We start from the raw sequence: 26,368 nt of genomic DNA on the forward strand, positions 1-26,368 counted from the left end.
ATATGAAAATATTACATTTAAAAAAAAAAAGAAAAAAAAAGATCGCCCATAGCGGGGTGCAAACCCATGCCCTGACAAAAACAGAGTATTCTGAACCAACGCCTTTACCCTCACGGCCACCGTGGCAGTTGACTTTTATAGCAAGTATTTTTATTATAATCACTGATGATATTGTCTGTCCCAGCTCTGTTGGTAAATATCTACAGGTGCACAACATGAAGCTCGGATATATATTCTTGTATTCCTTGGACAAGCAATTAGTGTTGAAACGCTCTGAGTAAGTTGTCTTTAGTTTTTCTGAGTATTGATAGAATATTGGAGTTTTTTAAGAAAACTTTGAAGTTAATTACTGACAGACTATATGTTATGGAAACACATCAGGGTTCAAATTTAGACAAGCATACAAGCTAAATACTAGTGGAATTTGAGAATAGTTAGTGGGCTTTGAATGTACTAGTTTATTTCAGCTAGTCAATAATATACCAAGCAAATGTCTTCAAAGCTTGAATAAAGTTTATTCTGCAGGTATACCTTTTTCTGCATGACAGGAATGTTATCATTTATGTTTATAAATGATATTTCATTGTTCATTGTTCAACAAAACTCTGATATAATGCATGATGGCAGCTTGCATCAAGTTAACATGGAAGGATTTGACTTTAGCTTGTAAGTGGATAAAAATGGCACTAGCTATTTTAAGGTAATAGAATTTTTTTGTGACTCCTGGCTACTTACAGAGATTAATCAGTAGGTTTTGGCCAGTAAAATATTAATAAAGGAATTAAATATTATTGTTTAATATTAGCCGGTATCTTTTCATTTTAGCTAGTGAACAAAAAGGGCACCAGCTTCTTTTAGCTAGTAGAAAATGTTGCTAAATTTGACCCCTGCACATGAGAATTAGTTGTTATCCCCCGACGAAAGTCGGACTCGGAGGGATATAGTTTTGGCGTTGTCCGTCTTTCCGTCCGGAGCCGTATCTAGGAAATGGTTGGGAATATTTTTATAAAACATATACATGTTCACCACTATGAGTTTTTGCGGCCCGTCAAGTTTCAGTCAGATTGCCCTAGTAACACCAGAGTTATGGCCCTTAGAAGTTTCTAGTGTTAAGTATATAGGGTACTATAAATATGGCAATTTCTGCATCATAACTTTTGATATATTTGACCTGGAACTATGAAACTTAAACAGAATTTAGATCACCATAATGTGGTTGTGTACACACATTTTCGTTCGGATTTATTTTGTAAATTAAATTATTGCCCTTTAATTGTATAAAAATCCACATATTTGTACATAACAAACTTACCATTTGGTAGAATTTCATTAAATTTCTTTCATCCTTTTCCATGAACATTTATTGTAAACATGTGAAGTTGTGTACCCACACCTGGTCACCCCCCTTACCTTGATCACATCCCTCCCCCTCTCTCGCACCCGCCCCCCCTCCACCAGAAAAAAAAATATAAAAAAAATCATTTCTTATTTTAGATTTTTTTCAAACAAACTTCATATACATGTTCACCTCTATGAGGTTATGGGACCCATCAAGTTTCAGTCAGATTGCCCAAGTAACACCAGATTTATGGCCCTTAGAAGTTTCTAGTGTTAACTATATAGGGTACTATAAATATGGCAATTTCTGCATCATAACTTTTGATATATTTTACCTTGAACTGTGAAACTTAAACAGAATTTAGAGCACTATAATGTGGTTGTGCACACACAATTTCATACGGATTTCTTTTGTAACTTCAGAGTTATTGCCCTTTAATTGTCTAAAAATCAACATATTTGTACATAACAAACATACCATTTGGCAGAATTTCATTAAATTTCTTTCATTTATTTCTATGAACATTTATTATAAACATGTAAAGTTGTGTACCCACACCTGGTCACCCACTTGCCTTGGTCACCCCCCCCCCCCCCCCCCCCCCCCCCCCCCCCCCCCCCCCCCCCCCCCAAATAAAATTGTTTTCATTCCTTATTTTAGATTTTTTACAAACCTTCCATGAATATTTATCAATATGCAAGTTGTACCATTCCCCCACCTTGCTCCTTGACCCAGTCATGCCCACCACTGATCATGCATCCTCTGCCCCCCCCCCCCCCCCCCCAACCCCCACCACTTCACCCATTTTTTTTTTTTTTCATTTTTAATTTTCCATCAATATTTATAATCAGCATGTGAAATTTTGTTTTCTCACCCATTCCCCCCGCACCCCCCCCCCCTAAAAAATATATATATACATATATTTATATATATATACATAATAATATATATTTCCATTCCTTTTTTTTTTTTTTTTTTTTTTTTAAATGTTCAGACCTTCAACTTGTTAAGTTGTGACTGCACAAACCTTGCCCTTAGCCATGTTCAAGATATCTTACTTGATTGTGTTCTCTTAAGGACATCAGATCTGTTCTTTTAAGTTCAAATGTACATGTTAAACAGCAACACCTGGTGCCAAACCACTCGAAGACAGTATTTCGTTCCAATTAAACTTCAAGCTCACATTTCAATTAACTGCATTTAATTTTAAAAGCTAAGCTTAATACAGTAAGCATATCCCATTCAAAATAAATTCTTTAGTCAGGATCAAAGTATCATACATTTATTATGTACTCTTTAATTAAACATTTGTTTTCTGTTAAATTGATTTTGACTAATGAAATTATTTGCTTCTTATTAACAGCCTTAACTTTTTGCCAGATATATTTTTTTGCCATTCCTCACCACAAACCCTTTCAGCGGGGGATACCAATTCATTGCTTGTTTAACTTGTTTTTTGCTTATTTTTACACTGAAAATTGAAAAGCGTTTGCAAGGCTTACTCGAGGTAAACTACCTTAATTATAAACATAGATCTATATTTAACAATACTTAAATTTTCTATCTTTTACGTATTTCTCCGTGGCAGTATTGGTAAAGACAGTAGAAAAGCTTTTATTGCTGCAGCGGCCCAGGTTGATCTCGGGATTCTGACATTTTTAAGATAGTTTAGAAACAAAAACTCATAATTATGACCACTCTTCATTTTTAAAGAAAGATCATTTTAGGCAAAATCTGGAGGTCAGTGCCTTTAAAAAAGCATTAATCATTAATTAATGATTTATTGAAAATTATTCAAGTAAGATACAAATTGATGTTTGTGAGTGCCTTGAATATATTATTTCAGTCAGCAGTGGTTACTAGACAGGCAAGATTTAGCAAGGGAACGCCAAGCTGACCTCAAAATAATGAATGAAGAAGACTATGAAAAGTGCATGATATTCTTTGCTAATTGTAAGTATTATTACTTTTCAACCTTTTTAGTTTCTATTAAAAAAGAGTTGTATGAAATGTCAAACTCTTTGCAGACTGCAGTTGTTTTTGTCCAGTTGACATCCACTTTCATCATCTTTTACTGAGTGAACTTTATTTTAAACAGTGCCATTATTAATTGACTCTACAATCAGCTGTGACAGAAAGAGACCCCCATTCAATTTTTTCCATCTAACTAGTTTTTGAGTGAGTGTAAAATGTGTACTTTGTGCTAAAACTGTTGTTAGCTGCAGTGTCAACAGTATCAAATAGTTAACTGCAATACAACCGTATATTATACAACAGTATTACAACAGTTCACTGCAATACAACAGTATATTGCACAACAGTAGCTCAGTAGTTTACTGCAATACAACAGTATATTGCACAACAGTATCACAATAGTTTGCTGCAATACAACAGTATCACAATAGTTTACTGCAATACAACAGTATATAGCACAGCAGTAGCACATAGTTTGCTGCAATACAACAGCATATTACACAACAGTGTCAAAGAGTTTACTTCAATACAACATTATATTACACAACAGTATCACAATAGTTTGCTACAATACAACAGTATATTATATATTGCACAACAGTATCACAATAGTTTGCTGCAAAACAACAGTATATTGCACAAAAGTATCACAATAGTTTGCTGCAAAACAACAGTATATTGCACAACAGTATCACAATAGTTTGCTGCAATACAACAGTATATTGCACAACAGTATCACAATAGTTTGCTGCAATACAGCATTATATTACACAACAGTATCACACTAGTTTGCTGAAATACAACAGTATATTACACAACAGTATCACAATAGTTTGCTGCAATACAGCATTATATTGCACAACAGTATCACAATAGTTTGCTGCAATACAACATTATATTACACAACAGTGTCAAATAAATTACTGCAATACAACAGTATATTGCACAACAGTATCACAATAGTTTGCTGCAATACAGCATTATATTACACAACAGTATCACAATAGTTTGCTGCAATACAACAGTATATTGCACAACAGTATCACAATAGTTTGCTGCAATACAACAGTATATTACACAATAGTATCGCAATAGATTGCTGCAATACAGCAGTATATTGCACAACAGTATCACAATAGTTTGCTGCAATACAACATTATATTACACAACAGTGTCAAATAAATTACTGCAATACAACAGTATATTGCACAACAGTATCACAATAGTTTGCTGCAATACAGCATTATATTACACAACAGTATCACAATAGTTTGCTTCAATACAGCATTAAATTGCACAACAGTATCACAATAGTTTGCTGCAATACAACGGTATATTACACAACAGTATCACAATAGATTGCTGCAATACAACAGTATATTGCACAACAGTATCACAATAGTTTGCTGCAATACAATAGTATATTGCACAACAGTATCACAATAGTTTGCTGCAATACAACAGTATTTTACACAACAGTATCACAATAGTTTGCTGCAATACAACAGTATATTGCACAACAGTATCACAATAGTTTGCTGCAATACAATAGTATATTGCACAACAGTATCACAATAGTTTGCTGCAATACAACAGTATTTTACACAACAGTATCACAATAGTTTGCTGCAATACAACAGTATATTGCACAACAGTATCACAATAGTTTGCCGCAAAACAACCGTATATTGCACAACAGTATCACAATAGTTTGCTGCAATACAGCATTATATTACACAACAGTATCACAATAGTTTGCTGCAATACAACATTATATTGCACAACAGTATCACAATAGTTTGCTGTTGTATATCACAATAGTTTGCTGCAATACAGCATTATATTACACAACAGTATCACAATAGTTTGCTTCAATACAACAGTATATTACACATCAGTATCGCAATAGATTGCTGCAATACAGCAGTATATTGCACAACAGTATCACAATAGTTTGCTGCAATACAACAGTATATTACCCAACAGTATCACAATAGTTTGCTGCAATACAACAGTATATTACACAACAGTATCACAATAGTTTGCTGCAATACAGCATTATATTACACAACAGTGTCAAATAAATTACTGCAATACAACAGTATATTGCACAACAGTATCACAATAGTTTGCTGCAATACAGCATTATATTACACAACAGTATCACAATAGTTTGCTTCAATACATCATTATATTGCACAACAGTATCACAATAGATTGCTGCAATACAACAGTATATTGCACAACAGTATCACAATAGTTTGCTGCAATACAACAGTATATTGCACAACAGTATCACAATAGTTTGCTGCAATACAACAGTATTTTACACAACAGTATCACAATAGTTTGCTGCAATACAACAGTATATTACACAACAGTATCACAATAGTTTGCTGCAAAACAACCGTATATTGCACAACAGTATCACAATAGTTTGCTGCAATACAGCATTATATTACACAACAGTATCACAATAGTTTGCTGCAATACAACATTATATTGCACAACAGTATCACAATAGTTTGCTGATGTATATCACAATAGTTTGCTGCAATACAGCATTATATTACACAACAGTATCACAATAGTTTGCTGCAATACAACAGTATTTTACACAACAGTATCACAATAGTTTGCTGCAATACAACAGTATATTACACAACAGTATCACAATAGTTTGCTGCAAAACAACTGTATATTGCACAACAGTATCACAATAGTTTGCTGCAATACAACATTATATTACACAACAGTATCACAATAGTTTGCTGCAATACAACATTATATTGCGAAACAGTATCACAATAGTTTGCTGTTGTATATCACAATAATTTACTGCAATACAACAGAATATTGCCCAACAGTATCACAATAGTTTACTGCAATACAACAGCATATTGCACAACAGTATCACAATAGTTTGCTGCAATACAACAGCATATTGCACAACAGTATCACGATAGTTTGCTGCAATACAACAGCATATTGCACAACAGTATCACAATAGTTTGCTGCAATACAACAGTATATTGCACAACAGTATCACAATAGTTTACTGCAATACAACAGTATATTACACAACAGTGTCACAATAGTTTGCTGTTGTATATCACAATAGTTTACTTCAATACAGCATTATATTACACAACAGTATCACAATAGCTTGCTGCAATACAACAGTATATTGCACAACAGTGTCACAATAGTTTGCTGCAATACAACAGTATATTGCACAACAGTATCACAATAGTTTGCTGTAATACAACAGTATATTGCACAACAGTATCACAATAGTTTGCTGCAATACAACAGTATAATGCACAACAGTATCACAATAGTTTGCTGCAATACAACAGCATATTACACAACAGTATCACAATAGTTTGCTGCAATACAACATTATATTGCACAGCAGTATCACAATAGTTTGCTGCAATACAACAGCATATTACACAACAGTATCACAATAGTTTGCTGCAGTACAACAGTATATTGCACAACAGTATCACAATAGTTTGCTGTTGTATATCACAATAGTTTACTTCAATACAACATTATATTACACAACAGTATCACAATAGTTTGCTGCAAAACAACAGTTTATTGCACAACAGTATCACAATAGTTTGCTGCAATACAGCATTATATTGCACAACAGTATCACAATAGTTTGCTGCAATACAACAGTATATTGCACAACAGTATCACAATAGTTTGCTGCAATACAACAGCATATTACACAACAGTATCACAATTGTTTGCTGCAATACAACATTATATTGCACAGCAGTATCACAATAGTTTGCTGCAATACAACATTATGTTGCACAGCAGTATCACAATAGTTTGCTACAATACAACAGCATACTGTGAAATCATTAATATTCATGGGGGACTAATTTTCATGGATTTTGTGGTTGAGTAAATCCATGAAATTTAATCCCAACGACCAAGTAAAATTCCTATTCATTTTATGTTCAAAAGATTAAATCCACAAATTCATATCCCCACGAAATTGCCGTTTTGACCAAAACCACGAAATTTCATGCCCACGAAATTAAATGATTTTACAGTATTACAATAGTTTACAGCTATACAACATTATATTGCACAACAGTATTACAATAGTTTACTGCAGTAGCAACAGTATTACAATATTAGTAGTATTGCAGTAGTATGAAGTACCAACTGTATCAAAAAGTATATAAATTATGCAGCAAATTGCCAGCAATGTCAATAGCTTTGCAACTTCTCTGAACGATAAGTTCAAGAAGTAATTTGAAATGGGGATTACTATAAAACAGCTATTAATCGTGAGAGGTTTTTCACTTAATAATCACTAGTTGTTTTTTCATGAATAAATAGCAAATTTGTGAAATAAACTGTGCTCAGATTTAAAGATTTTTACAGATAATTATATATAATGTATTTTACAGTTATACAGGCACTTGGGGAGCAGCTGAAAGTAAGACAACAGGTTATAGCTACAGCAACCGTGTATTTCAAAAGATTTTATGCAAGGTAAATATATGTCTCTTCCACACAAATGGTATATATGTAAAGGATTTTATACAAGTGTCGTGTTGAGTAATATTTGAATTGTCAATAGATTCATTCCAAGATTATATAGAAATTTATGAAAAAATTATTAATAACCGAAATGACATTTTTCAATCAAAACTGTTAGTATATAACTTAAATGATAGTATATAACTTAAATGATACTATCTAAAACACAAGGCAGTGAGTTTTTAAGTAATGTTTAGCTCGACTGTTCAAAGAATAGTAGAGCTATTGGACTCGCCCGTGCGTCCGCGTCCAGATTTGTTAAGTTTTTGTATGTAAGCTGGTCTCTCAGTAACCACTTGTGGGAATGGATTGAAACTTCACACACTTGTTCACTGTCATCATTATTCACTGTATTTCTTAACACGTAAATACTCCTATGAAAAAATTTTTGCTTTTGCTTTCAGAAATTCATTAAAATGTATAGATCCCTGGCTAATGGCACCAACCTGTATATTTTTAGCATCAAAAGTTGAGGTAAGTATGAATGCTATCAATTCCTTTTCATTAGTTAATGTTATATTGAGCTTGTAATTTCATATCTTTTAAAAGCTGTAAGAATCTGTTTCAGGCAGAACAATACTAATCAAGTATGAATTTTTTTTATTGAGTTTTTAGCTCCACTATTCGGATAATAGGGGTGCTATTCTACTTGCCCAACGTTGGCGTGAGCTTTCTTGGTTAAAGTTTTTAGGCAACCTTTGTTTTTCTTTGTTACTATTGCTTATATCTAACTGTAACTTCACAGTAACATTGTTCAGTATGCAAACAAAGTATGTGCAAGGGTTGGGCCCATTATACCCAAGGTCAAGGTCACCAAGGTTTTATACTTGGGTTATTTTTTAGGTTAAAGTTTTTTGGCAACCTTTGTTTTTCTGTCATATCTTTGTTACTATTGCTCATATCTTACTGTAATTTCACTTAAACATTGTCCAGCATACAGACAAAGTATGTGCTTGGGCTGGGCCCATTATACCCAAGGTCAAGGTCACCAAGGTGTTATACTTAGGTTCTTTTTAAGGTTAAAGTTTTTAGGCAACCTTTGATTTTCTGTCATATCTTTGTTACTAATGCTTATATCTTACTGTAACTTCACATAAACATTGTCCAGCATACAAACAATGTATATGCAGGGGCTGGGCCCATTATACCCAAGGTCAAGGTCACCAGATTGTTATACTTGGAATTATTTTCTTGTTACTGTCAAATCGCCGAAGAGTGGAGCGCGCTGTCTTACGGACAGCTCTTGTTATAATTATTCTTTTCAAAAAGTAAATTGATTGGAACTTCTTTTTAGCTTAACTGTTCAAAGAATAGGAACTTTCATTGGTGTCACGCCTGCAACCATTGATGAAAGTTTTACATGTTTGGTTATCACATGTATTGGATTGAAATTTCACACAAAGCCTCACATTCATCAAACTGACTGTTGTTAGATAACTATTGTTGGAATGTTATATAAAATAATTCCTTTCTTTTACTGAGAAAATTCCATTAATGTCTTTTGTGTAACTACACCGAAAGACTTTAAAAACTCAACACTCGGATATAAACATTCATATGCCTCCCAGTGATCAAATCTGCTAAAATAGCCAAGCTAGATAACTCTTGGTTAAGTTCAGCATAAATTATAGTCATTTGTCAACTTGAAAAAAATTGACAAATATTTTGCCCAAAAGTATCATGGTGTATCTTAAAAATAACTGTATGGCTTGCAACTTTACACAAGGCTTCCCAGTCATCAGCTAGTTCGCCCTTTTTGGCTTAGAAAAATTGATTAAAGCTTGGCATGCAGTTAATTGTCAAGCTTTGTCACAGTTACATATATTGGATTGAAACTTCATTGCAAGGATTCCAACACATCAGATATGCATATATAATCAAGTTAGAGAACCTAGGTTGCAAACAATTCAAATTATGACCCTTTTTATGAAAGTTTTAGCCCATGTTCAACTTTGAAATTTCGAATCAATACCCGAGGAACTTATGGACAGCTGATTTTGTTTAAAAGCCTATATATTATCTACTGAAATATTTATTTTCCAGGAATTCGGTGTTATATCCAACAGTAGATTGATAACTACATGCCAGACTGTAGGTAAGTCCTTACATTATTATTAATGCATACAAGATTTTGAAATCCAGGTTACTGGGACTGTGAATTAAAATGAATTTGAAACCACAGTGTGAGTGGCAAAACCGTTCTCTGAAAATATTTGACCCGAGAGATAATGTCCTTGATAAAGTTTTATTTACTCCATTTCTTGTTTATACTCTTCGCTCTAACACTTTTTTCACTGTTAAAACATGGTTAATCATTGATATTAAGTCGACCTACTATATTTGGCGCCATACTTGCGCCATGAAATAGTTCCTCCCTATTTCTTCTACTTGTTTACATGAAAGACATATTAGAATCGAAATAATATATAGCAGAACCATATTTTAACAGTACAAATCAGTTATACTCTGCATGTATAATTCAGTCGGGCTACATTCTCGTGTAATTTTTCTGCAGGCATATAACCGAATATATGAAAAAATGGTTAATTATAATTATAGGTTATTAGTTTTGTATCGGGAAATATGCACGAGTTTTCAGCGGAAATATTGCGCGACTTTAAGCGCAATATTCTTCCGCTGAAGAACGAGTGCATATTTCCCGATGCAAAGATAATGACCTTTTTATTACATACGCATCTGCGCGTATAAATATTATGTAAATATCATAAATATGTTCAATAGCCTGAATAGGATTGACAGTACTGAACTAAATAAAAAAATAGTGCAACAACACACACTGAATTACGTCATGCACCCGATATGAAATTCAGGCGTCAGTGTATAGAAAAATATTGACATTTCCGGTACCAATGAAACTTAACGGGGAATAGAAACGAGTATGTAATAACACTGTTTATGCCCATGGTTAATCGATAGATTTTTTTCATGTATTTCAGTAAAGAACAAATTCTCACATGCCTACCCCCAGGAATATCCATACAGAATAAACAATGTGCTGGAATGTGAATTTTACCTGTTAGAAATGATGGTTTGTATAATTGATGTTGTTTTACAGCTGTAAGGTCAAACATGAGTGTTATTTACATAAGAAAACATACATATAGGTAAATACAGTTAAATCTGTCTAAAACAGCTACTCAAGATAGAATGTTAAGCTTGTGTCATACTTCAGGTGGTTGTTTTATAGAGGTCGGTTTGTGTAAGTAAATGTGTTTGAAGATGTGGCTTGTTTTGACAAACAGCTTCTTGACAGTGGTGTCTTTCTTCAGTCTACCAATGATTTTTAGTCCTCACTGAAAGGCGGATAATTTTATTTTCACAGCATATTTTAATAAGGTGAGGGTTCAATATTGTTTTCCTTTGTCTGTGTGTTAGTCTGTTGGTAGACCAGCTGGTTTCTGATCAAAAACAAGAGAATGCTTAGGCTTACAATGACTGCATGTGGTCACTAGATGACCAATATTGCTTTTAGGGTCAATAGGTCAAAGGTCACAGTAACCTTAAAATAATGTGAATTGATAATTATTTGTGGGTGAGTTATTTTTGTGGTAGCATCAAGCCACAAAACTAAATACAGTGAACAAACAAGTAAAATTTTGATGCAGAGCATCAAATTGCCGGAAAACTGAATTTACAATAATGTAAAAAATCACGAAATTTAATGATATATATATACTTCATATCAAAATCTATCACGTGATCCGAAACATGTAAACAGAGAGTTTCCCAGCCAATGTACACATTGCAAAGATTGACTAGTATTATCTTGAATAAATAACACACAAAAATTTAGTTAAGTTTCAATTGTTTAAATGAAAGTACACATTTTCTTTATTTACCCAGCAATACAGCTGCATTGTCCATCAAGAACGTTTGATTCTTTTAGGTAATGTATGTGGTAATTATGTCTCCCCCAGGAGACATATTGTTTTTGCCCTGTCCGTCCGTCTGTACGTCACACTTCATTTCCGAGCCATAACTGGAGAACCATTTGACCTAGAACCTTCAAACTTCATAGGGTTGTAGGGCTGCTGGAGTAGACGACCCCTGTTGTTTTTGGGGTCACTCCATCAAAGGTCAAGGTCACAGGGGCCTGAACATTGAAAACCATTTCCAATCAATAACTAGAGAACCACTTGACCCAGAATGTTGAAACTTCATAGGATGATTGGTCATGAAGAGTAGATGACCCCAATTGTTTTTTGGGTCACTCCGTCAAAGGTCAAGGTCACAGGGGCCTGAACATTGAAAACCATTTCCGATTAATAACTAGAGAACCACTTGACCCAGAATGTTGAAACTTCATAGGATGTTTGGTCATGAAGAGTAGATGACCCTATTGATTTTGGGGTCACTCTGTCAAAGGTCAAGGTCACAGGGGCCTGAACATTGAAAACCATTTCCGATCAATAACTAGAGAACCACTTGACTCAAAATGTTGAAACTTCATAGGATGATTGGTCATGAAGAGTAGATGATCCCTATTGATTTTGGGGTCACTCCGTCAAAGGTCAAGGTCACAGGGGCCTGAACATTGAAAACCATTTCTGATCAATAACTAGAGAACCACTTGACCCAGAATATTGAAACTTCATAGGATGATTGGTCATGAAGAGTAGATGACCCCTATTGATTTTGGGGTCACTCCGTCAAAGGTCAAGGTCACAGGGGCCTGAACATTGAAAACTATTTCCGATCAACAACTAGAGAACCACTTGACCCAGAATGTTGAAACTTCATAGGATGTTTGGTCATGAACAGCAGATGACCCCTATTGTTTTTGGGATCACTCCGTCAAAGGTCAAGGTCACAGGGGCCTGAACATTGAAAACCATTTCCGATCAATAACTAGAGAACCACTTGACCCAGAATGTTGAAACCTCATAGGATGATTGGTCATGAAGAGTAGATGACCCCTATTGAACCACTTGACCCAGAATGTTGAAACTTCATAGGATGATTGGTCATGAAGAGTAGATGACCCCTATTGATTTTGGGGTCACTCCGTCAAAGGTCAAGGTCACAGGGGCCTGAACATTGAAAACTATTTCCGATCAATAACTAGAGAACCACTTGACCCAGAATGTTGAAACTTCATAGGATGTTTGGTCATGAAGAGCAGATGACCCCTATTGTTTTTGGGATCACTCTGTTAAAGGTGAAGGTCACATTGAAGGAACATTGAAAACCATTTCCGATCAATAACTAGAGAACCACTTGACCCAGAATGTTGAAACCTCATAGGATGATTGGTCATGAAGAGTAGATGACCCCTATTGATTTTGGGGTCACTCCGTCAAAGGTCAAGGTCACAGGGGCCTGAACATTGAAAACCATTTCCGATCAATAACTAGAGAACCACTTGACCCAGAATGTTGAAACTTCATAGGATGGTTGGTCATGAAGAGTAGATGACCCCTATTGATTTTGGGGTCACTCCGTCAAAGGTCAAGGTCACAGGGGCCTGAACATTGAAAACCATTTCCGATCAATAACTAGAGAACCACTTGACCCAGAATGTTGAAACTTCATAGGATGATTGTACATGCAAAGTAGATGACACCTATCGATTTTGGGGTCACTCCATTAAAGGCCAAGGTCACAGGGGCCTGAACATTGAAAACCATTTTCGGTCGGTAACTTGAGAACCACTTGACCCAGAATGATGAAACTTCATAGGATGATTGGTCATGCAAAGTAGATGACCCCTAACGATTTCAGGGTCACTCTGTTAAAGGTCAAGGCCACAGGGGCCTGAACATGGAAAACCATTTCCAATCAATAACTTGAGAACCTCTCGACCCAGAATGTTGAAACTTCATAGGATGATTGTACATGCAAAGTAGATGACACCTATCGATTTTGGGGTCACTCCATTAAAGGCCAAGGTCACAGGGGCCCGAACATTGAAAACCATTTCCGGTCAGTAACTTGAGAACCACTTGACCCAGAATGATGAAACTTCATAGGATGATTGGTCATGCAAAGTAGATGACCCCTAACAATTTCAGGGTCACTCTGTTAAAGGTGAAGGCCACAGGGGCCTGAACATGGAAAACCATTTCCAATCAATAACTTGAGAACCTCTCGACCCAGAATGTTGAAACTTCATTGGATGATTGTTCATGCAGAGTAAATGACCGCTATTGTTTTTGGGGTCACTCCATTAAAGGTCAAGGTCACAGGGGCTTGAACATTGATAACAAGTTCCGATCAATAACTTGAGAACCACTTGACCCAGAATGTTGAAACTTTATAGGTTGATTGAACATGCAGAGTAGATGACCCCTATTGATTTTGGGGTCAGTCTATTAAAGGTCAAGGTCACAGTGGCCTGTTCATGTAAAATCATTTTTTGGAAATAACTTGAGAACCACTTGACCTACAATGTTGAAACTTAATAGGATGATTGGACATGCAGAGTAGATGACCCGTATTTATTTTGAGGTCACTTGATCAAAGGTCACGGTCACAGGAGCCTGAACAGTGACTTGAGAACCACTAGGCCAAGAGTGTTGAAATTTAGCGGGATGACTGGACATGCCAAGTAGATGATCCCTATTGCAGCCAACCATCAGTGTCTCTTTGACTTTCGCTCCTGACCCCTATTGACTTCTTGCCTGTACGACTTTGCATTGGGGGAGACATGCGCTTTTTTACAAAAGTATTTTCTAGTTCATTTTTCCTCTGACTTTGACAATATTTTGCTTTTAGAAGGAATTTATTGTCTATTTTATTGCATCGTGTGTATAACTTTCAATAAAAAAAATTGTATCCTTTTTCAAAGACCCTGTTTTAATTCCTCTTTCTTTTATGTAATCAGCAATATTTTAGAATTCCATTTAATTTTTACTCCAATTCAAAGAACTACTAGTCTGAGGCCATTTCTGAAATAATCTGTAGAATGTTGTAAAGACTGGGATTAAATTAGGATTCTATGTAGGGTGAAGGTCTAATTATTTATTTATTAGCAAGTGAAAGGAAATAGATTAACTGTGGTTATTAATCTGACATGGTTGTAAACCCTTTGTAAAGGCATTCTCTCTGCAGTGTAATGAGAATGTTTACCTGTTTCAGATCAGGTGATAGGGCTAGTGATACCGAGTATAGAGATAAGTTCTTTATACATTTTTCCTATTTTCCCAAAAAGCTATCTTTTGAAATAATAAAAATCTTGTGCAGTTTTCAGCTCCTTATTCCTTTATGTAAGCCTTTCATTAACTGCCTCATTTTTCTTTTATTTACAATATCATTTTTTCATTGTCAAATTTTAATAACTTCTCCTACCAGCTGCAGAACCCTAAAGCATATCAAATACAGTCGCCAGTTTCTACCGGCGACTAATAAAATTGCAATTCACGTTATCTGTAAAAGTTGAAACCCACAGATTCATGTCCCAACGAAAAAGCTATTGTGAATGTGATTATATATTTCAGGACTGTTGTTTGGTAGTATATCACCCTTACAGACCTCTAGTGCAATATGTGTCTGACATCAGCTCAACAGATGATAGTATCCTTCCTCTAGCCTGGTAAGTTAGATAGTATATCACCCTGACAGATATCTAGTGCAATATGTGTCTGATATCAGCTCTGAGTCAACAGATGATAGTATCCTTCCTCTAGCTTGGTAAGCTTGGTAGTATATCACCCTGTCAGATCTTTAGTGCAATATGTGTCTGATATCATCTCAACAGATGAAGGTATTCTTCCCTAGCATGGCAGTTTAGATAGTTTTTCACCCTTGCAGACTTCTAGTGCAAAATGTGTCTGATATCAGCTGAACAGATGACAGTATTCTTCCTCTAGTTTGGTAAATTTGGTAGTATATCACCTTGACAGATCTCAATATGTATGTGATACCAGCTCAACAGGTGACAGTATCCTTCCTCTGGCCTGGTAAGTTAGGTAGTATATTACCCTTACAAATCTCTAATGCAATATGTATCTGATACCAGCTCAACAGATGACAGTATCCTTCCTCTAGCTTGGTAATTTCTGACACAGGTATGAATTTATCAAGTACATGCCAGGTAAAAATGAAGAGTTTTACAGTGCAAGGGAGATTATCATTGATTGAGAAAAATAAATGATTGCTGTTTAATCTAATATTTTCTTTTTCCACAGTTTCAGCAAACAGGATATAGTTATCTCAATATGACTAATGTGCAAATGTTTATGTGAATTTAATTATTAAATGAAAAAAATTAATTTGTAATAGTTTGATAATAAAGTATAGTATCACTCAGTATTTACCAGAGCAGATACTATATTATAAGATTAAAGAAAATGTTACACTTGGTGAACAGGTGTTCAAGCTTATAATAGAATGGATTAGTAAAGATGTAATTATATTGATCTATAAGTAGCATTATTTTGTTAAGTAAAACTGAATAAAATTCCTATTTTTGTCTGTTTTCAGGAGAATAGTGAATGACTCCCTTCGTACTGATGTGTCCTTACTGTATCCCCCATATCTTATTGCTTTATGTAAGTATACATTATTCAAAGCTTAAATTCATCATTGTGATGTTGTCAAAAGATTGCAGTTTTTATGCTTCCATGAAGGGGAAGTATATAGTCCCCACTTCATCCATCCATCTCACAATTTTTTCACTTGTTGGAATTTAGCCAAACTTCATAGGAAGCTTCACTACCAAGAGAAGATGCACATAATTATGATCTTCATGTTCCAGACGGATGATTTTTCATTGAGTAATTGGCCCATGATTATTCAACATTAGTAAACTATAGTACCATTTCTTGCCTGGAGTATTCTTCAGCGACCTGTAGCTGGAATTCAGCAACAAGAGGAGGTGCACATGACGTCTTCATGTTCTGGTGGGATTATTTTTCAATGAGATATTGCTTTTATTAATGATTATTCAACATTAGTAAAGTATTTGTGCCCAGTCATGTTCTTTTAATATGCAATTATCATATTTCGGAGAGCATCCATCAATTTTGCCGATATTTTCTTGTTCTTCTTTGAAAAATAAAGGAAAGGCCTAGATTCTGTTAATTTGACTACACTTTTTTAACTGAAAAAAAGTAATAAAAAAACACAGACTGTGTAATGAAATTAATATATTGTATTGTATCATATCGTATCATATATCATATCATATCATATCATATCATATCATATCATATATCTCATTATTTTAATTACATTACATTACATTATACCTTGAATTAATGCTTTGTCAATATTAAACCGTTAAAATCATGTTTCTATAATGGCCCAGTAACAGGACCATATATATTTGTTTTGTTACTTTTAAGTAACACTGACATATTTTACATGCCATTGGTGACATTCTGCTTTTGATACTGAATAATAAATGAAGACTTTTGGTGTCCCTTCTGGCATTATTTCAGAACCTTTGTCCTTTTACAAAACTTGTGAATGACGTCAAATGAGGCCCTATACACTTAAAACAGCTTATACCAGCAGTGATGAAGGATGAGTGATCCAATGTCAGCATCACGAGGATACAGCTAAAAAGTCTCCCTCCCTAAACACACTCTAAACTTAATATTGTAAGAATAAAGATGCTTCATACATGTTGTTACTTTTCAGCTGCTTTACATATAGCCTGTGTCATACAACAGAAAGATTTAAAACAGTGGTTTGCAGAACTATCAGTAGATATGGACAAGATTTTAGAAATAACCCGCCAGATTCTACACCTGTATGATCTATGGAAGAACTACGATGAGAAAAAGGAGATAGCAGCTGTGTTACAGAACATGCCTAAACCAAAGACTAGTCCTACACCGTATGTGTCATTCTATAAATATCTTTTCACTGTGTTACAGAACATGCCTAAACCAAAGACTAGTCCTACACCGTATGTGTCATTCTATAAATATCACTTCACTTTGAGTGGGACAGTAAATATTGTCAGCATGAGAAGAATACTGTCCACTGACGGAGAGCAGAGGTTGACAGTATATTTTTGGATGTTGACAATACTATTGTCCCATGAAAACCAATGTTATATTTGTTTTCTTATTATTTATACAAACACAGTAGAAAGATTTTTTGAAGAGATGTTCCTCCAGCACAACATCTGAATTTCAAAAACTTTTGGAACAACAGTTATTACATATCAAAATACTGTGTAAATAGATATTTGAAAGTGTGTGGTACAAACTACATCTAACTTCCTTCTATTTTATAACAAATTTCAATAGCTGCCAGAGTCTTTTAAGTGTTAAATAATTAAGGGAAAATGGTGTCTTGACAGTTAAAACTGTTACTGCATTTTCTTGCTAAAATAGACCAATATAGAAACAGATAGTGATGGTAGTTTTGATAAAAAATATTAAGAATATTTAACATCTATTATGTGTAATATTTGCATTGGCAATAAAAATGAGGTAAAACAATATTATCTTTCCTGTAGTAGACTTTGTCATTCAGGATGAGCTATTAGTATTGGTGAATGATCTGGCATCCATGATCTGTCATCTTGTATCAACATTTTCACATGTTTTTTCTCTGAATCTTCTCTTCAGAATTACACCAAACTTGCTCAGTAGCCCTTTAGCATGGACAATCTGTACAGTTTGTTTACATGCTTAACTTTGACCCTTTTTAAGGACCACCAGAGCTGAAAAAAGAAAGACCTTTAAACAACCTCTTTTTATGAGATGCTAGTCCTCTGCCAAATTTGTTGAAATGGAGGCACTCCTCCACTTTCAGGGGCCTAATGAGCTAAAAATAAAAAAAAATCCTTAACCACTTGTTTGATCTTCATCAGAATTTGTTTCTAGCATCATTGTAAGATCCTCTTGCAGATTTATGAGTACTAGGGCACTTGACCCCTTTTAGGGACTGCTAAAACTAAAACCATATAATTATACCTTTACACAAGTTCTTCTCATGAACCCCTTGTTGGTTCTTCATCAGACTTGGTCTGTAGCATTTATGGGCATCTGTGGTGGAGTGGTTAAGGTCGCTGACTTCAAATCACTTGCCGCTCACCGATGTTGGTTTGAGCCTCATTTGGGGTGTAGAAGTCTTCATGTGTTGAAGCCATCCAGCTGGCTTACAAAAAATTGATGGTTCTACCCAAGGGCCGCCTTTGACAGAATAATGCCCAAAGGGGCACCTGGGCCTTCTTCCACCATGAAAATCTTGAAGGTCGCTAGAGCTAAAAAAAAAAGAAAAATCTTTAAACAACTTTTTTGTATGAACTGCTTGTTTGATCTTTATCAGACTTTGTCTGTATTATCTTTATAAGGTCCCTCTTATTGTTATATCTAGTGTGGGCATTTGATCCCTTCTAGGGGCCACTAGAGCTTGGTCTTCTGCTTCATTATAGAGACCTCTTCCAATTTTTTTCATATGGAGACAAGTCATATGGGGGTACATGCCACCATTTAGGGGCCCTAGAGCTAAAATTTGAAAAATTCTCCAACCAGCACCTTCTCATGAACAGCTGGATCGACCTTTCTCAAACTTCATCATTATAAGGTCCTCTACCAATTTTCTTTTCAAGTGGGGGCACTTGGCTCCAATTAGAATCTGCTACTGTAAAAATAGAAAAAAAATGTAAATAACTTAACTTTTAATTAATTGTGTAATGGATATTCAACAAACTTGCTCAGAAGCAAGTCTTAGGGTTGCAGTTCTCCTCAGGTGAGCGACTTGTGCCCATTTGGGCCACTTGTTCCAGTTTCGGTAAAATAGTTTGATTTTCAGTCAAGAATCATGTGCTTAGATAAAAAATTATATATGATAAATTAATTAATCTTCATTATGTTTTTTTTTTACTTTCAGACCTCCCCAAAATCCTGGACAGGAAGGACAGAGTCAGCAACCAACCCAGTGATACCCTTTATGTAGTGACAATGTATAGTGACATTGCACAATGACATTGTACAGTAACTTTATAAAATGAAGGTAAAACCATTAGGACGAGTCAGCTACAGGCACCAGAGCATTGTGCATGTTGAACAGTTATTTTATAACATTCAGTATAGAGCAGATCAGGCGACAGAAATTAGGTCACCGTATTAACTAAATAGAATTCTGTCACAAGAGGAGGCTGTCCAGCTGGGATGTGGAAGATTTCTGGGGCAAGACCTATGCAGGCCCATGCCTGAAATAATGTATGAAGGTGTTTCTCCGTGATTACTAAAGCTTGAAAGTCACCATATGAGCTTGTGTTATACATATTTGGTGGTGCAACTTTACTCCAAACAAAAGAAGTAACAATTCAGTAACAAAAACAATAAGATTTTGCTTACTGATGCTTTCGATGACATTTCTTCAGAGGGCAGTGACAAATGTTTTGTTAAATGGCTTTGTATAACTGAGCTTAATAAGTAAACAAAAATATCAGCAGTTGACACAAAGACTGTGCATTTAAGATATATAGTGATATTTATTTGTAAATCATGTCTCCAGGTATAAACATAAGAAAGCTTTGTTTTGTGTTTTTGTACGATGATATTTATTATTATTATTATCATTATTTAAAAAGTCTGACCTTAGCAAATGCATTGACTTGTATTTCATGATATATGAAATTATTCGATTACCTGGAATTAAAAGAAGCATTTAACAGAGTAATAGTTTGAGTAGCCTTATTGTAATGTTATACATGTATGTCAATAATTACAATATCTATTAATTCAAGTAGTTTGATTGGTTTGACGTTGATGAACCCCTTTCATCATTTTTAGCCCACCATCATCAGATGGTGGGCTATTCAAATCACTCTGCGTCTGTGGTCCATCCGTCTGTCCGTTAACAATTTCTCGTTATCGCATCTCCTCAGAAACTACTGGGGGAATTTTGACCAAACTTTGTCAGAATGATGTATTGGTACCCTAGTTGTGTCCCCCTGAAAATCAGACTGGTTCAACAATTTTTTAATGTGATTATGAGTTGTGGCCCTTTGTTTATTTTGATTTCTAATATAATTTTATATCCAATGGCCCTCCAAGTAGTTAACTGGTTTTTTATGGCCTTACCTGTAAAAGGGTCATAAAGTCTGCAGACACTAATGAGATAATGATTCAAGTTGTTCATTATTTTCCTATTACACCTTAGCAGTGGATGGACTACCCTAGCAGATTGATAATTAATTTGTTTAGTACCCAAACTTCTGGGTTTAATTATTAGTTTTAATCTAAGTAATTATATGTGCATTCTTTGTTTCCATAATAAGAAAAAAATAATCATTGAATATAACTCATTAATGTTGCCATCTCTCTTGTTTAGGGTATAGGTTTAATTATTAGTTATAATAAAAGGATTTTGAGCTAGTCTTGAAATTTGGAACATTCAAAAATGACTCAGTGGTGGACGCCAAGATCACTCTGTGATCTCTTGTTGTATGTTTGCACATATTTTAGCGATAACTTTTTTATTTTTGAATGAAACCTGTAAGGTGACTGCTAATTTCCTTAGTTAGATCATTCATGATTTTGATTTAAAATTTGATAAAAGTTGTTCTGACAGTTTTTGATGAGGAGAGCAGAATCAATAAAAAATGAAAAATTGGCATAGTAACATGCTTACTTGGAATTGAAAGCAAACAGCATGGATCCTGACCAGACTGCGCAGATCCATGGTGGCTTTGCAGCCACTTTGTTGGTTTTCTCATGGCACGGCTCACATGAAACACATACTTATTTTACATATTGTAGCAGATCTCAAAGATTCAACCCAGAACTAGCCGGCCTCTCTGGTGTTTTTAGGAATTTTCGACACAGGGGGTTTCACAAATTGGCCATAATTAATATATAACTTACATGTATGGAAAGGGGATTCAATTCCTCATCAATCTATGTTAAAATTATCAAATAATATCCAAAATTACGAATTTTCTGATGATTTAAACCTCTGTATGTACTGTACACGATCAACATTTACCGTGGCGTGTGTTTACACGCCATATAAACACATAACTTTACATGACTGTGTACTGTGATTTAACTAAAATAACTTCCATTATTTCGGTCCTTCAAATTTTTGACGTTTAGATTGGCCGTCACAAATATAAAACAATCTGAACATCAAATTACTTTGACTAGAGCCGCCTATGCCTGATAAATAAAAAAATAAAGCCAATTTCATCAAAGACGATGTTAAAAAATGATGTTTACCTGCTCCAAGTTTCGTGTTTATAACAAAGCATGGCATCCCCTTGTTTTTTATATGGTGGGTCTTCCCATATGGCACTCAATTTATGTGGCTGCAGTCTGGGTTTTGGCACACAACATATAGATATCCGCCTAAACCTTTTTGCAATTCACCAACGATGTTGTTGTACATAAGTGGCACTGGGCCAAGCATGCATTTTCGGCATGATTTTAGATGGAGTAGCAGTACATTCAGTTCAATGAGCCTCCGACCCACTTTCCAACCATTCTTGTTTACTTTTTGTGGTAAAGTCATATGCAAGGAACTTGGACACTTTTTCCTTTTACAATCGTCTCCATCACACAGGAAAACATTGGCATAGTTATGGTCAACGATAAGTTTGGGTTTCCTGCGCCTTTTACCCTTATCCGAAGCAAATCTTCCGCGAAAATCTCGTTTGTCGGCCATACCTTTCTTTCAATTGCAACAATTTTTAGCTCGACTATTCGAAGAATAGTCTAGCTATTCTACTCACCCTGGCGTCGGCGTCGGCGTCGGCGTCGGCGTCACACCTTGGTTAAGTTTTTGCATGCAAGTACATACAGCCATCAGTGAAAGGCATATAGCTTTGAAACTTATTTCTTCTTTTTCTAGGTCAATTACCAACCTCTCTGGGTCAAGTCCCATAACTCTGACATGTATTTTGAGCAAATTATGCCCCCTTTTGGACTTAGAAAATTTTGGTTAAAGTTTTACATGCAAGTTACTATCTCCAAAACTAATGCAGATATTGATTTGAAACTTTACATGTGTCTTCGGGGTTATAAAACTAGTTGATAGCAGCAAGTCCCATAACTCTGACTTTCATTTTGGCCAAATTATGCCCCCTTTTGGACTTAGAAAATTCTGGTTAAAGTTTTGCGTGCAAGTACATACAACTATTTCTAAAAGGCATATAGATTTAAAACTTACTTTTTCTTTTTCTAGATCAATTACCAACCTCACTGGGTCAAGTCCCATAACTCTGACATGTTTTTTGAGCAAATTATGCCCCCTTTTAGACTTAGAAAATTTTGGTTAAAGTTTTACATGCAAGTTATTATCTCCAAAAATAATGCAGATATTGATTTGAAACTTCACATGTGTCTTCGGGGTTATAAAACTAGTTGATAGGATCAAGTCCCATAACTCTGACTTTCATTTTGGCCAAATTATGCCCCCTTTTGGACTTAGAAAATTCTGGTTGAAGTTTTGCGTGCAAGTACATACAGCTATTACTAAAAGGCATATAGATTTGAAACTTATTTTTTCTTTTTCTAGATCAATTACTAACCTCACTGGATCAAGTCCCAAAACTCTGGCATGTATTTTGGGCAAATTATGCCCCCTTTTGGACTTTGAAAATTCTGGTTAAAGTTTTACATGCAAGTTACTATCTCCAAAACTAATGCAGATATTGAATTGAAACTTCTCATGTGCCTTCGGGGTTATAAAACTAGTTGATAGCAGCAAGTCCCATAACTGATATGCATTTTGGTCAAATTATTCCCCCTTTTGAACTTAAAACTCTTTTGATATTTAACTTTTTTGGGTAATATTTTCCTGCTTCTGGGTCAATATTTCGAATAGTCGAGCTTGGCTGTCTTACGGACAGCTCTTGTTGGGAAATACCCCCAGCGTGACGTCACAGAACGACAAACATTTTATAAATTTTTGAATAAAAAAGCTTTTAGTAGTAAAATTTTGTTTCTCTTAGCAATTCGTATAAATGTTTAGCATTTGGAAAATAAAACGTCAAAAAAATCACAAAGAAATACACAAAACTCGATAACTACCGGAAATCACCGGAAACGTCGAAAACTTCCGACATTGGCCGAATTCTTCGATGTCGGTAATCATCGTAACTGAAAAGCGCGGGAAATCATTACACCATGTAATCCTTAAGTCAATCTTTAAAAATGATTTAAATGTATATTGAAAATTTTATATACTTTGGAGTAATATAATTGTAGCAGTATGATCATGTTATGTTGATGGTGATGAGAATAACTGTCTGGTAGTTTATAAACCAGTGCTGGCCTGTATAGAAGAGAATGATTTTATGGCTGGTCCATACAATACACAGACTCTGTATCCCACACAGTTGGCACTAATTAGTGTTAATTTGCATTGACTAAGTGTGTAATAAAGATAAAAACTGTATGTTTGATTCTTACATGTATGATAGTACTCACATATATATGGGGCCATGTATTGCATTTAATGATACTCGTTAAAATATGATTTATGTAAAAACTGGCTGAATGTGGGAAATGAATATGTAAAATATTTACTAAATGAAAAAGGGTAAAGCGGAACAAACAACAAACATAGAGTAGGTTTTCTGCTTTTATCAGCTCACTTCAGCACTTTGTATTCAGAGTGAGCTATTGTGATTACTAATTTGTCCATCTGTCCACACTTTCCTTCTAATGAGATATTTTGTGAAACCTTTTGTTGGAATGAGGTGAAACTTAGCCAAGATGTTCCTTGCATGGTCTTCTACCAAAGATGTTCAAAGAATTCCATTCCATGCAGAATTCAGGTTGCCATTGCAACCAGAAGGGAAAAAAATCTTCGTCTCAAACACTGCAAGGCCCAGAGCTTAGATATAATGGTATGTAGCATTGTCAAGTCATGCCCCTGGGATAAGAAGTGGTCCTGCCCAGGAGTTGACTTGTTAAACACGGACTTATATAAGAAAAACTTTAGAAGTCTTCTTCTCTTAAACTGCCAGACCCAGGGCTTGAGTATAATTATGGCTTGTAGCATTGTGTAGGTCATCTACCAAGTGTTCCCAAATAGTGCCCCAGGGATTAAAATTTGGCTGGTTCTAGGTTTACTTGTTTTACATAGACTTACATAGGAAAAACTTCTAAAAAACCTCTTCTCTGAAACCACAGGGCCCAGAACCTAGATATTTACTATTTTAGTATGTAGCATTGTGTAATAGTTCTCTGCCAGTTTAGTTAAAATCTTGTCCCTGAAGTCAAAATTGGCCCTGCCCAGAGGTTCAATACAGTAAAATCTTTAAAGGTGATTAATCAGATTTTGATAAAGTAATGGATTTTATTGAAAGTTTAATAAATGATCATTTATGCTTATTTGTGTTCACTGAATGTTTAGTACATGTTTGATTTTGCTGGAATTATTTTTAAAATTTGATTTCCCTATCCTGGTTGCCCAACAAAGAATTATTTAGTACATGTATAAATTTTATTAACATACTAAAGTGCCTAAGGGATCTATGAGTATAAGAACCATTGTAATTTATTTGTAAAAGATTAACATTAACAAATACATATTTAGTCAAAATCCATTAGAAACACAAGTTTTTAAACTTAATATAACCTTACCTCCTGTAATATTAACATATACCCATTTTGTCGAAATTCATTAGAAACGCAAGTTTTTAAATTTAATTTTACCGCTTATAACATTAACAAATACATATTTTGTCGTCATTGTGCAACCAGGATAGATTGGAAAAGTCAATGAATTAGGAAGCTACACACTGTTTTAAAACTTACCTTTAAAATTATTGAAATATCTCAATATCTATCAAATACAAATGTAAAACTAGAAATTATATTGAAATCAAATGAAATCGTCCACTTTTGGAATACTTTCATAATTATTAAAGGGAGGTAATTACAATATTTCATGAAATATATTAAAACATACATTTCTAACAGGGATCTAACTTCTTGTAATGGGTCTTTGTGTTCATTAAATCAGTCTAAAGCAGAATACACTAAAAATGAAAAATGTCATAAAATGTTGCTTAAATGTGATTAACATCTTTAAAAGATATTCTTGCCTTAAAGGGAATTCCGATAGTTTTTTATGCGCATCTTTCTGCGCAGCCGACACTTTCTATGGAAAACTGAACTGAAGTCAACATTTGTTGAAACATGTTACAGACAATCTTAAATATGAGGAATCTTGAATGAAATAACATTTTTGATAAGTTTTATCAGTAAACAAATGTTGATACTGGTTTATGTTGTATTGACAAGTATCATGCCTGACAGGTATCTTGCTACTTTTGTGGTTGTGTTTTCAAATCGCATTTTGGTACAAAGACAGTGTTGTTCATATAATGTAAGATAATTGACTTAGTACTGATAAGACAATATCACCTTTCAGATTATTTAGTATTCAATTATAGAAAGGATTAAGAATTTTTAAAACTTGTTTTTAACTTCTAGCAGACATACATGTAATCAATTTGGCCAGGTTCGCGCCATTTTCCGTCCGAACAGGTGTTGTATTCTAGCGGTCTTAAAATAAAATTTAGCCTGGTGAACCATACATTTT

The 26,368-nt window shown here is 34.7% G+C and overlaps 1 protein-coding gene across 1 annotated transcript; it reads left to right on the forward strand.

The window, feature by feature from the left end:
• Positions 1–3,185: 3,185 nt before the first annotated feature.
• LOC128551413 (cyclin-C-like) lies at positions 3,186–22,107 on the forward strand (the record flags this gene model as incomplete). The annotated part of the gene is made up of 9 exons (XM_053532264.1): positions 3,186–3,292; positions 7,753–7,837; positions 8,290–8,359; positions 9,929–9,980; positions 10,843–10,934; positions 15,343–15,437; positions 16,328–16,395; positions 17,489–17,687; positions 19,697–22,107. Coding segments are annotated over 9 exons (820 nt in total), but the record flags the coding sequence as incomplete, so codon positions are not given.
• Positions 22,108–26,368: the final 4,261 nt, after the last annotated feature.

The sequence above is a fragment of the Mercenaria mercenaria genome, unplaced genomic scaffold, assembly GCF_021730395.1.
Source record: "Mercenaria mercenaria strain notata unplaced genomic scaffold, MADL_Memer_1 contig_1070, whole genome shotgun sequence".
NCBI classification, from domain to species: domain Eukaryota; kingdom Metazoa; phylum Mollusca; class Bivalvia; order Venerida; family Veneridae; genus Mercenaria; species Mercenaria mercenaria.